General features: G+C 45.2%; 1 protein-coding gene across 1 annotated transcript in view; it reads left to right on the top strand.

Moving 5' to 3' along the window:
- The window catches only part of WDR97 (WD repeat domain 97), a 327,470-nt gene that overhangs the window by 278,915 nt on the left and 36,057 nt on the right, over positions 1 to 12,498 (top strand). The window contains exons 22-23 of the mRNA XM_069221060.1: positions 3,825 to 3,908; positions 5,491 to 5,805. Coding sequence (XP_069077161.1) covers positions 3,825 to 3,908; positions 5,491 to 5,805 — 399 coding nt within the window. The remainder of the gene's footprint in view (positions 1 to 3,824; positions 3,909 to 5,490; positions 5,806 to 12,498) is intronic.

The following is a 12,498-nucleotide window of genomic DNA, read 5'->3' as shown; positions in this document are numbered from 1 at the left end:
ACAATACATTCTATCCCAGCATTCAATACATTCTGCCCCAGCATTTAGTACACACTACATTGTGTCCCAGCATTCAGTACACACTAAATTCTATCTGAGCATCCAGTGCACACTACATTCTGTCCCTGCATTTCATGTGTGCTAGAGTTGGACATTCTATCCCACCATTCAGTGAACAATACATTCTGTCCTAGCATTCCATGAACACTAGAGCTGGGCATTCTATGCCAGCATTCTTTGCACACTAGAGCTGGAAATTCTATCCTATCATTCCATGCACACTAGACCTGCGCATTCCATGCATGTAGAGCTGGTCATTCTAGCCCAGCATTCCATGAACTCTACAGCTAGATATTCTAGCCCACGATTCATGCACTCTGGAGCTGGACATTCCTTCCTAGAATTCGATGCATTTAGAGCTATCCCAGCGTTCCATGCACACAAGTGCTAGACATTCTATCACAGCATTCCATGCAGTCTAGAGCTGAACATTCTAGCCCAGCATTCAATATGTACTACATTCTATCCCAGCATTCCATGCTCACTAGAGCTGGACATTTATTCCAGCATTCCATGCACACTAGAGCTGGACTGTTAGACCTGACATCCTTGGCATGGTTTCTCCTGTCTTTTTGCCTCTGTTCCTGTGTTTTTGACTGTGTGCTGGACTTTGTTTTTTGCTGGTTTTGCTCTCTGTGTAAATTGTATGTTTAATTGTCTTTTCCATGATCGGCATATTTGATTTATTAGTAAGTCCCTAGTGAAGCGCACTAGAGGTGCCCAGGGCCTGTAAATAACATGCTACTAGTGAGCCGGCAGCACTGATTGTACCACCAAGATGAGTAGCCCTGTAAACATGGCGCAGACCTGCCGCTGCAGTGTCTGTGTGATCAGTTTTAAATTGCCAATTCGACCTGGCAAGTGTACCCACTTGCCAGGCCCAAACCTTCTCTTTTTATACATGTAAGACACTCCTAAGTTTGGCTCTAGGTAGTCCCCTGGGCAGGGTGCAGTGTATGTTAAAGGTAGGACATGTACTGATGTGTTTTACATGTCCTGACAGTGAAATACAGCCAAATTAGTTTTTCGCAGTTGCAAGGCCTATCTCTCTCATAGGTTAACGTGGGGGCTGCCTTAAATATCTTTCAAGTGCAGTTTCCATTGGGAGCACATAGAGGTATGGAGTTGGGGGTCTCTGAACTCACAATTTAAAAATACATCTTTTGGTAAAGTTGGTTTTTAGATTGTCGGTTTGAAAATGCCACTTTTAGAAAGTGGGCATTTTTTTGCTTAACCATTCTGTGCCTCTGCCTGCTTGTATATTGCATGTCTGAGTCAGACTGACAGTTGGGCTGTTTGCGAATCTCCACCAGACAGTGACACAAAAGGAGCTGGGGTATAGCCTCCATATCCCGTTGAGTCTCCTGGGCTATAGTGGGGAGGGAGGAGCTAACACTTACAGCTGAAAGGGCTGTGCTACCCTCTTACGATGCAGTCTTCAACCCCCGGTGTGTGTCGGGGGCCAGGCCTGAGCAAGGCAGAATCTTGTGAACAACAGAGACTTTCCTTTGACGTTTGCCTACTTCAAAAGCAGAAATGGGTATAAGTAGTGGCCCCAAAGCCCCCGATTTTTAGATTACTCCTGGATTCAACAGGAACCTCTGCCAAAGGGAAGAGCTGAAGAGCTGGAGGAGTACAGCCCCTTTACCTGTGAGTGTGCTTTGCTGGGTTGGCCTGCAGTTGCTGCTTCTGCCTGAGAGAGGACAAAGACTAGATTTTGCTGTGTTTTCCTGCTTGTGAAGTGTCTCCAAGGGCTTGGACTGAGCTTGCCCCCTGTTTTGAAGTCTCAGGGCCAACAAAGACTTCCTCTGCCATCACCTGGACTCTCTGCTGAGACTCCTACCCTGCCAAGTGGTGCCAACTCCAGTCCCCCGGCCCTTTAAAGGTGAAGCTGGTGGAACCAAGGCAGAAATCAACAGACAGGAGCTGTGCAGTAAAAAAATCGATGCACCACTTGAAACGCGGCTGTAAAAACGATGTACCACCTGCATCGCGACTGAAAAATCGACGGACACCTGCATCGCAGCTGGGAAATCGACACACCACCTGCATAGCAGCGGGAGAAATGACGCAATGTCCGCTTGTGGCTGATAAAATCGAGGCATCACCCATGTAGCGTGGCTCTTCATCACTGTGCGGTAAGATTTTGCACACATCGTTGCTGTGCGTCAAAATCGAAGTGAACCTGTGCGAACCCGAGACTAGCCATCTGGAAATCGACACATCGCTCTCTTGCGGGAGAGAAAAACAACACATTGCCTACCCGACCGGAGAAGAAACGACGCACAGCCTCACTTGCAAGTAAGGAATTTACGCATTGCTGACTTTTCCGATGCACACTCGCCTGCAAGGCTTTATTTTTGACGCAAAGCAGGTACCTTGTGTAACATCAACGCATCCATTGTTTTCTATGGAGTAAAACTCTTTTTAATTTAAAAATTCATAACTTTACTTGTGTAAGTTTGATTTTTGTCGTTTTGGTCTTGTTTGATTTAGACCAATATTGGCTATTTTTCTAAAATGGTGTTGTGTCCATTTTGTAGTGTCTTCACTGTATTACTGAGTGTGTTGGTGCAAATACTTTACACATTGCCTTTGAGATAAGCCTGACTGCTTGTGCCAAGTTACCAAGGGGTGGGGAGCAGGAATTATCTCCATTGCCCTGACTAGAGTGAGAGTCCCGGCTTGGACAGAGTGGAAACTGACTGCCAACCAGAGACCCCATTTCTAACATGGACATTCTATCCCAGCATTCAGTACTCACTACATTCTATCCAAGCATTCTATGCTTACTAGAGCTGGACATTCTATCCCAGCATTCCATGTTCACTAGAGCTGGATATTTTATCCCAGCATTCCATGCATATTAGAGCCGAACATTCTATCCCAGCATTCCATGCTCATTAGAGCTGGACATTCTATCCCATCATTCCATGCACACTAGAGTTGGACATTCTATCCCAGCATTCAGTACACGCTACATTCTATCTCTGCATTCCATGCACATTAGAGCTGGGCATTCAATCCCAGCATTCCATCCACGCTAGAGCTGAACATTCTATCCCAGCATTCAATCCGCACTACATTCTATCCCAGCATTCCATGCACACTAGGGCTGGACAATCTGACCCAGCATTCAATACACACTACCTTCTGTTCCAGCATTCCACGCATACTACAGCAGGACAGACTCAGAGTCACACAAGATCCCACATTATTCATTCAACGTAGCGTTCTTCTGTTCTGAACCACACTATATGACGTTATAGGCCATTGAATGAGTCACAAAAATATCGTAAATGCATAAACCTAAGGTTGACTACTATATAAGTAAGCAAGATCAACTGTGAAGATTTATAAAATGTGAGTAAGTAAATCCTAATAAAGCTGTGGAACCCCCTGAGACCCATGAGGTTTGAGTCTCTGCAGGCACAGTGCACCTGCACCAGGACCTTTGGGGTGGGCAGATATGACCGCTCTTCTCTACTGCTCTTGGTAACATCAGGATAATGATGCGGACACAGATAACTGGGTTATGCTCCAATCACTTTGTCTTGGGTCTGGAATGCCAACGCAGACCAGTAGGAATTGTGATAAATGCAAGCTGGTGCATTACAAGGTGACCACTTAGCCAAAACAAAAGTCTTCTAAGCATTATGTGTAAAATTAACACATTTATTGCTCATCGTCCTCAAAACTGCATCATTTGAGAAGCTTCTAAAATGCCATCATTTGAGCTAATCTGTAACCTTTGTCGCCCACAGGCCCATGTTGCTAGAATCTTGCAGTCCCTGCCTCAAAAACCGCAGCGTGTTCGAGCTGGTCGCCGACTACTGCCGCGTAAGAAGGTAAGGCAAACCTGAGTTTTTCAATTAAACCATTTAATTGACATTAGAATAATCATTGAAGCAATACAAAGCCTACACAGGCATCACAGTGGTGCATTCTGATCAAACTTACAAGTAGGAATTGAGTGTTATTCATCTGTATACAGTGAACAGTTAGAATAGTTTCAACAAGTATAAAAACATGGAATTCATATAATAGGGAACTTCCTAAGCAAGAGTGCCTCAGTACTCCACATTCTCCATAGCTTGCTGTATTTTTGTGGCCATCTGTGGACCTCACAGACCTGTTTTTCCAGGACTCTACATCCATCTTGCTGTGCTGTTCATTTAGTAAGGCTTTGTGAATCCACTACCGTTGACTGTTAGGCAGTACCTAACACCTGAGTCTCAGAGCTTTTCGGAGAGAATACTGCCTGCTTTGAGACTACAGGAGGTTATAGAAGTGAATGCAACCAGATGTCCTAGTCTCCTGGTTTGAAATTAGGAAATATCAAAATTGTTGTGATTCAGCCATTTGGTGCGCAGCCAGGGCTTGGCTTTCTCCCTTCGTAGGCACCATAACACTGTCCCCGAACAATGAGCTATGTTGCTGTTGGTAGAAGAATCCCTGCTGGTGACACCACGAATGGCTGCCTTACCCTAGAACCCGCCCTAATGATGAGTGATTGTGGACATGTTTTTATTTTCTGCTGCCGATGGGAAGCAGACTGCTATGACTGGAGGAACATGACACCAGACCTGTCTCTCACAGAATCCAGTGCTCTCGCCATGTAAGTCTACGGGAAGCAAAATAAGGTCATTTTATTGCCTGCATGTTTTCATTGGTGTTTGCGATTAAGAACGGTACTCCTTCTCTGATATGCATGTATATCCCATGTGCATCTTATAGAAATTGTATTTTTTTATTTGTAGTTCTGATATTTCACAATGTTTCCTGTATAAAGAGTATTTTGGGTTGTCTAAATTGAGAAGGCATTAGGGCATTCAAGTATGTGTTGAAGGGCCTCCACACAACAGGAAATAGTGGACCATAGGAATTGCAGGCCAGTTATCTGGCTGACTGGAGTTACTCACTACAGAGCGTTTGCAGTTCTCAGTCTTAAACTTATTGTAGTTTGTTTTTCAAAAGGTTCCTAGTGATAGATGACTAATCTGCTTTATAATGGATGACTTGAGGTCATTCCACACCTGGGGGCAGCTAGTGCGCGTAACCTGGGCCAAATCTTATGGTGCATAACTTTCAGCTTCAGCATGGTTCTGACTGAGAGTCAGTAGAGTACTTCTAAGAGATGCTGAATTTGACAAGCAATAGAAATGTTGTGTAAGATATGCTCTCCCCAAATGTCAACGCTTTGAGGTAGATCCACTTCTGTGGCACAATGGTCTTTTTGCACCACCCCACACCCATAGTAGTGTGCAATATTTAAATGTACACAACATCATTTCCATTCCCAAAATGCTGCATTATATTTGCTTCAAAGGAACACAATTTTGCCTATCTATTATCCCACCTCTCTGTGGGTTGTTTTGCACGGATTGCATGAAATAAATATTTGTATCTCATTGTTTACTTTTCCTTCAGGGTCGTGTGCCCAAGGTCCAGACTCAGGGTACGCCTCTAACAGGGACCATCAGCCAGTTTCCGGATAGTCACAAGATCCAGGCTCAGGGTACATCTCCAACGGGGACCATCAGCCAGTTTCCAGACAGTCAGAAGATCCAGACTCAGGGTACACCTCTAACAGGGACCATCAGTCAGTTTCTGGACAGTCAAAAGATCCAGACTCAGGATACGGCTCTAACGGGGACCATCAGCCAGTTTTCAGACAGTCACAAGATCCAGACTCAGGATATGTCTCTAACTGGGACCATCAGTCCGTTTCCAGACAATCACAAGGTAATGCACAGTTTTTTCTTCTCAGGATCCAAGGGGCAGGTGATTCAACTATCATGCAGTAACTAGTAGCACTATCAATAAACGTCTGCTCTTACAGCCGCTAGCACAGGAGGCCAGGAAGGCATGGGGCTGATGTGATTTCATTAGTGCAGAACAGGATCATTAATGCTTCGTGGCAGCATTTGTTCTATATGATCCCCAGTATGGAAAAAACAGGATCATTAATGCTAGAAGGGATCATTGGTGCAGCATTAGTGCTATATGGCAGCATAAATGCTAGGTCACCAGCGCAAGTGCAAAACAGTATCATTCATACTAAACAGGATCATTAATGCTAAAAGGAATCATTGGTGCAGCATTAGTGCTATATAGCAGCATTAATGCTAGGTCATCAGTGCTAGTGCTAAAAGTATCATTAGTACTAAACAGAATCATTAATGCTAGAAGGAATCATTAGTGCTATGACAGCATTAATGCTAGATCCCCAGCGCTGTGCTAAAAGTATCATTAATACTACATCATTAATGTTACAAGGGATCATTAGTGTTATATGTCAGCATTAGTGCTAGATTGCTAGTGCAAAAAGCACCATTAGTACTAAACAGGATCATTAAACTAAATAGGGACATCAGTGCTTGAGCGCAATATTAGTGTAGATGGGAGCTTTAATGCTAAACTGGATCATTCATGCGAAAGAGTATCATCAGTGTTACATGTCAGTACTAGTATTAGGTGGCAGGACTAGTGCTAAAAAGTAGTATTAGTACCTATGGGATCATTCTACTGAATAGGATCAGCGGTAGTTGGGAGAACTAGTGCTTTACAGGAGCATCATTCATGTTTTATTTGTTTATTAGCTCGACAAGAGACCTGCAGTGCTAGGTAGGAGGACTACTGCTAAACCAAAACATTAGTACTAGAAGGAGACAATTAATAGTGCGGACTCATTTGTGCAAAACAGTAGTTATGTGTATTTGTATAGAGCACACCGCACCTGGGAGGGTATCCTGGCACTGACGAAGTGAGGAGTATTCAAGTGCTAGATGGAAATATTAGTGGTAAAGCGGATCATTAGTACTAAAGTGGCAGAATAATACCTGAAGGAGTAAATAATGCTAAACATGATAGTTAATTCTAGACTGAAGCAAATGCTTTGAACTGAATTTCAAGTCTTAAAGGTCAATGTAAGCTCTAAGCAGCCAGTGGTGTTAGTATGCACGCTGGTCATTAAGCACTAGCAGGTTCAGGAGTGCCAAACCAGAGTGAGCATTAGTGCAGGATGGTATCAGTAAAGACAAAATCATCATTTGTGCCAAAGCAGATCCGTGGTATAAGACAAGAGCGTAAGTGCTACACAAAACGAGTAATACCAGACAGCAGCATCCTTACTACACTAGGTTGGAGCATTGCTGTTAAAGGGAATCTATAGCAATTAACAACACCATTATTACTAGAGAGGATAGTCACTTTTAAATTATCAGTATTATTACTGGGAGACTAGTGCTAATCAAGATCATTAGTACTAGAGAGGAGAGTCCCTTCGAAACAGTCAGCATTATTACTGGGAGACTCGTGCTAATCAAGATCATTAGTACTAGAGAGGAGAGTCCCTTCTAAACAGTCAGTATCATTACTGGGAGAATAGTACTAATCAAGATCATTAGTACTAGAGAGGAGAGTCACTCCTAAACAGTCAGTATTGTTACTGGGAGACTAGTGATAAACAACACTGTTAGCACTACAGGTGACCATTAGTAGTGTAGAGGAACATTAATACTGGATACCACTTAAGGGCATCCTACAAGCCACACCATATCTTATCCAGGCCCTGAAGAAATATGATCACAACATCCCTATCCAGATGGAACTCCACTGGCTCCCCTTGCCGGCCAGCCCCATATCATAAAGCCAGGGTGACCAGCACCCCAATTATCTTGCAGATAAGTGCACCATCAGAGGTGGTTCTTTGCACACCCGCAGCCAGGACACCATCAGACTGCAGACTAAGAAGTGTAAAAAGGGATAACCAAGGCTGCAGGTCTTTTCCATCGAGGCACTCGGGATCTGCAACAATATCTGTGTAGCCGTCAGGACCGTCTCAGCGCTGCTTCAACTTAGGAAAGAGGTAACGTTTCACCTCTGTAAAGAACACTACATCTCAATGCATAAACCATCCACAAACCAACTACCTTTCCTATCGCTAGTTGACTTTATGCTTGTCTTTTACACCAACCAGTGCACATCTGCCTCCTGGCTAGGTTTAGTCTATGGAAATGCCACATGCGTACAGATCCATATACTAGTGCTAAAGAGTATCATTAGTACTAGACGAGAGTACGCATGTTAAATAGGATTATCAATATAAGTGGGAACATTGCTGGTAAGCAGCATCCATTAAAATAAACAGGTTCATTAGTAATAGCATCGCTTATACTAAGCATTCATGCCCTGGGTTTGTGAGGGTGGTATTAATGGTAAGCATGATCTTTAGTGCCCAATGGGGCATTAATGCTAAACAGGATCACTGGTGCCAGATTGGGGCTTTAGTGCTCAACAGTGCCCCGGCTTAATAGGGGCGGCCTTAATGCTAAACAGGATCATTGGTGCCATATGGGGGCTTAAGTGCAAACTAGTGCCCTGGGACTGTGGGGTGGCTTTGATACTAAACAGGATCACTGGTGCCAGGTGGGGGCTGTAGTGCTTAACCACGCCCTGGGTTGATGGGGGCGGCATTCGTGCTAAGCAAAAACCACTGGTGCCAGATGGGGGCTTTTGCGGTTAACAGCGCCCCCGGTTGATGGAGGCGGCCTTCATGCTAAGCAGGAACCACTTGTGCTAGGTGAGGGCTTTAGTGCTTAACTGTGCCTGGAGTTGACGGTAACAGCATTAGTACTAAGCAGGAATCACTGGTGCCAGATGGCGGGTTTAGTGCATAACAGTGCCCCTGGGATGATGTGGGCAGCATTCATGCTAAGCAGGAACCACTGGTGCCAGATGGAGGCTTTAGTGCTAAAGAGTGCCCGGGGCTGATGGGAGCAACATTCGTGCTAAGTAGAAATCACTGGTGCCAGATGGGGGCTTTAGTGCTAACCAGCATGCAGGGTTGATGGGGGCGGCATGCATGCTAAGCAGGAACCACTGGTGCCAGATGGGGGCTTTAGTGCTACACAATGCCTGGGATTAATGGGGGAAGTATTCATGCTAAGCAGGAATCCCTGGTGCCAGATGGGGGATTTAGTGCTTAACAGCACCCCTTGTTGATGGCGGCGGCATGCATGCATGCTCAGCAGGAATCACTGGTGCTAGGTGGGGGGTTTATTGCTGAAGAGCCCCACGGGTTGATGGGGCGGGCATTCATGCTGAGCAGGAATTACTGGTGCCAGATGGGGGCTTAAGTGCTTAACAGCGCTCCGGATTGATGGGAGCGGCATTCATGCTAGGCAGGAATCACTGGTGCCATATGGGGACTTTAGTGCTTAACAGCCCCTCGGTTTGATGGGAGCGGCATTCATAGAATCACTGGTGCGAGGTGGGGACTTTATTGCTGAACAGCGCCCCTGGTTGATGGGGCGGGCATTCATGCTAAGCAGGAATCACTGGTGCCAAATGGGGGCTTTAGTGCTTAACAGCACCCCGGGTTGATGGGGTGGCATGCATGCAAAGCAGAAATCACTGGTGCCAGGTGGGGGCTTTAGTGCTTAACCGCCCCCTGGGTTGATGGGAGAGGCATTCATGCTAAGCAGGAATCACTGGTGCCATATGGAGGTTTTAGTGCTTAACAATGCCCTAGGTTGATGGGGCTGGCATTCATGCTAAGTAGGAATATATGGTGCCAGATGGGGGCTTTAGGGCTAAACAGCATCCCTAGGTTGATGGGGCTGGCATTCATGCTAAGTAGGAATATATGGTGCCAGATGGGGTCTTTAGGGCTAAACAGCATCCCTGGGTTGATGTGGGCAGCATTTATGCTAAGCAGGAATCATTGTGTCAGATGGGGGCTTTAGTGCTTAAAGGTGCCGCGGGTTGATGGGGCGAAATTCATGCTAAACAGAAATCACTGGTGCCAGATGGGGGAGTTAGTGCTTAGCAGCGCCCCCGGGTTGATGGGCACAACATTTATGCTAATCAGGAACTACTGTTGCCAGATGGGGGCTTTAGTGCTTAACCGTGACCTGGGTTGGTGGGGGTCGCATTCATGCTAAGCAGGAATTACTGGTGCCAGGTGAGGCTTTAGTGCTAAAACAGCACCCCCAGGTTAATGGGGACAGCATTCATGCTAAGCAGGAACCACTGATGCCAGATGGGGACTTTAGTGCTTAACAGCATCTGGGGATGATGGGGGTAGCATTCATGCTATGCAGGAATTATTGGTGCGAGGTGGGGCTTTCGTGGTGAACAGTGCCTGGGGTTGATGGGGGAGGCATTGATTCTAAGCAGGAACCACTGGTGCCAGATGGGAACTTTAGTGCTTAATAGCCCCCAGGGTTGTGCCCTAGGTTTATGGGGATAGCATTAATACTAAACAGGGACATTAGTACCATATGTGGGCTTTACTGCTAAATAACGTCATAACATAGTGCTAAACACTTCAGTACTAGACAGGAGCACTAGTACTTAGGATCATCAGTGCTTGAAGGAAGTATGGTTGCTGAATAGAATAATTGGAAGCAGATGGTAGCATTATTGCTAAACAGAATCATCACTGCCAGATGGAAGAATTGGTGCTATACAGATACGTTAGTGCTATTTGGAAGCATTGTGGCTGAACAGCATTCATACTAATTATGATCATTAGCACTAGAAAGGAACATTAATGCTAAACAGTTTTTATTAATGCATACAGGCAGAATTAATGCTAAGCAGGATAATTAGCTCTAGTCTGGAGTATTAATACTAATCAATCTTTACAACTAGATGGGTGCACTATATGGGTGTACTGTGCCTAAACAATCTTTAGTAAACAGGAACATTAATGCTAAACGGGATCATCAGTGCTTGATGGAAGCATGGCCTCTGAACAGGATCATCGAAGGTAGCATTACTGCTAAAGTGGATCACATGATCATTAGTACTAACCTGAAAAAAATAGTGCTAAACAGGGTCATTAGTTCTAGATTTGAGCACTATTGCTAAACAGAGTCATCGATACTAGATCTGAGCATGAGTGCTTAGCAGGGTCATTATGGTGCAACACAAGTGTGTGTATAAACACACTACCTGTCAGGCTATAATTTTACTCTCAAAATATTTATTGATTATGTCTTGTTCTGGAGGGTTTCTTAATGGTTGTAACCTCTACCACTATACCCTTCCTGCTCTAGAGTGTGTTGCAACTCAAAAACACAAAATTCTAAATGTGATTTTCCACAGAGGATTTTAGTTTGAGTAGCCTCCTGACAATGCAATCCAAAACTGTTCAGACTTTGGCCCATATTTATACTTTTTGACGCTAAACTGCGCTAACGCAGTTTAGCGTCAAAAAGTTTTGCGCCGTCTAACGCCATTCTGAAGCGCCATGCGGGCGCCGTATTTATGGAATGGCGTTAGACGGCGCAATCAGACCGGCGCTGCCTGGTTTGCGTGGGAAAAAACCACGTAGACCAGACAGCGCCGGCGTAGGGGGAAAATGGCGCATGGGCGTCTTAAAATGGGGCAAGTCAGGTTACGTCGAAAAAATCGTCTTAACCCGACTTGCGCCATTTATTTTCGACGCCCATCCCCCATCAACATGACTCCTATCATTGTAAAGATAGGAGTCATGCCCCCTTGCCCAATGGCCATGCCCAGGGGACTTCTGTCCCCTGGGCATGGTCATTGGGCATAGTGGCATGTAGGGGGGCACAAATAAGGCCCCCCTATGCCACCAAAAAAATATATAAAAAATAAGAAATTATACTTACCTGAACTTACCTGAATGTCCCTGGGGTGGGTCCCTCCATCCTTGGGGGTCCTCCTGGGGTGGGCAAGGGTGGCAGGGGGGGTCCCTGGGGGCATGGGAGGGCACCTGTGGGCTCATTTTGAGCCCACAGGCCCCTTAACGCCTGCTCTGAGCAGGCGTTAAAAAGTGGCGCAAATGCGCCGTTTTTAGCCACGCCAACTCCCGGGCGTCTCTTTTGCCCGGGAGTATAAATACCACGTAAAGTCCTGGGAGTCATTTTTTAGACGGGAACGCCTCCCTTGCATATCATTAACGCAAGGAAGGGGTTCACGCAAAAAAATGACGCACATTCCGGGAACTTTGGCGCTATTCGCCTCTAACGCCATAGTATAAATATGGCGTTAGTTGGCGTTAGTTTTGCGTCGAAATTGCGTCAAAAAAAACGACGCAATTTCGGCGCAAACGGAGTATAAATATGGCCCTTTGAACTTAGATGCCTGCATAGCACACCTTTTGGATTGCCTGGATTAAAGTACAAATCCAGCCTTTTCTAGATTGAGACTAAGAATATTTGATGCCCTCTAGTTTTTTAATTTCTTATGCAGTCTCTCAAGGTATGGATTTCATCAGTGGAGAAGATTTTTAAGTACATTTTAATACTGTCAGTATTTTGGTGAATGGAGACTCCAGATCATTTCATCAAGACTCCCTTGGGTTACAAATATATGATAAATATTGTAGCCACTAGGATGGAACCCTGGGAGATGCCACCAGTTACCAGTAACTAGTCAGATGAGTAGTTCTCCTTTCTAACT

This window comes from Pleurodeles waltl, chromosome 2_2 (assembly GCF_031143425.1).
Source record: "Pleurodeles waltl isolate 20211129_DDA chromosome 2_2, aPleWal1.hap1.20221129, whole genome shotgun sequence".
Classification (NCBI taxonomy): Eukaryota; Metazoa; Chordata; class Amphibia; order Caudata; family Salamandridae; genus Pleurodeles; species Pleurodeles waltl.
Note: the sequence above shows the minus strand (reverse complement) of the source record. Positions and strands in the feature narration are given on the sequence as shown.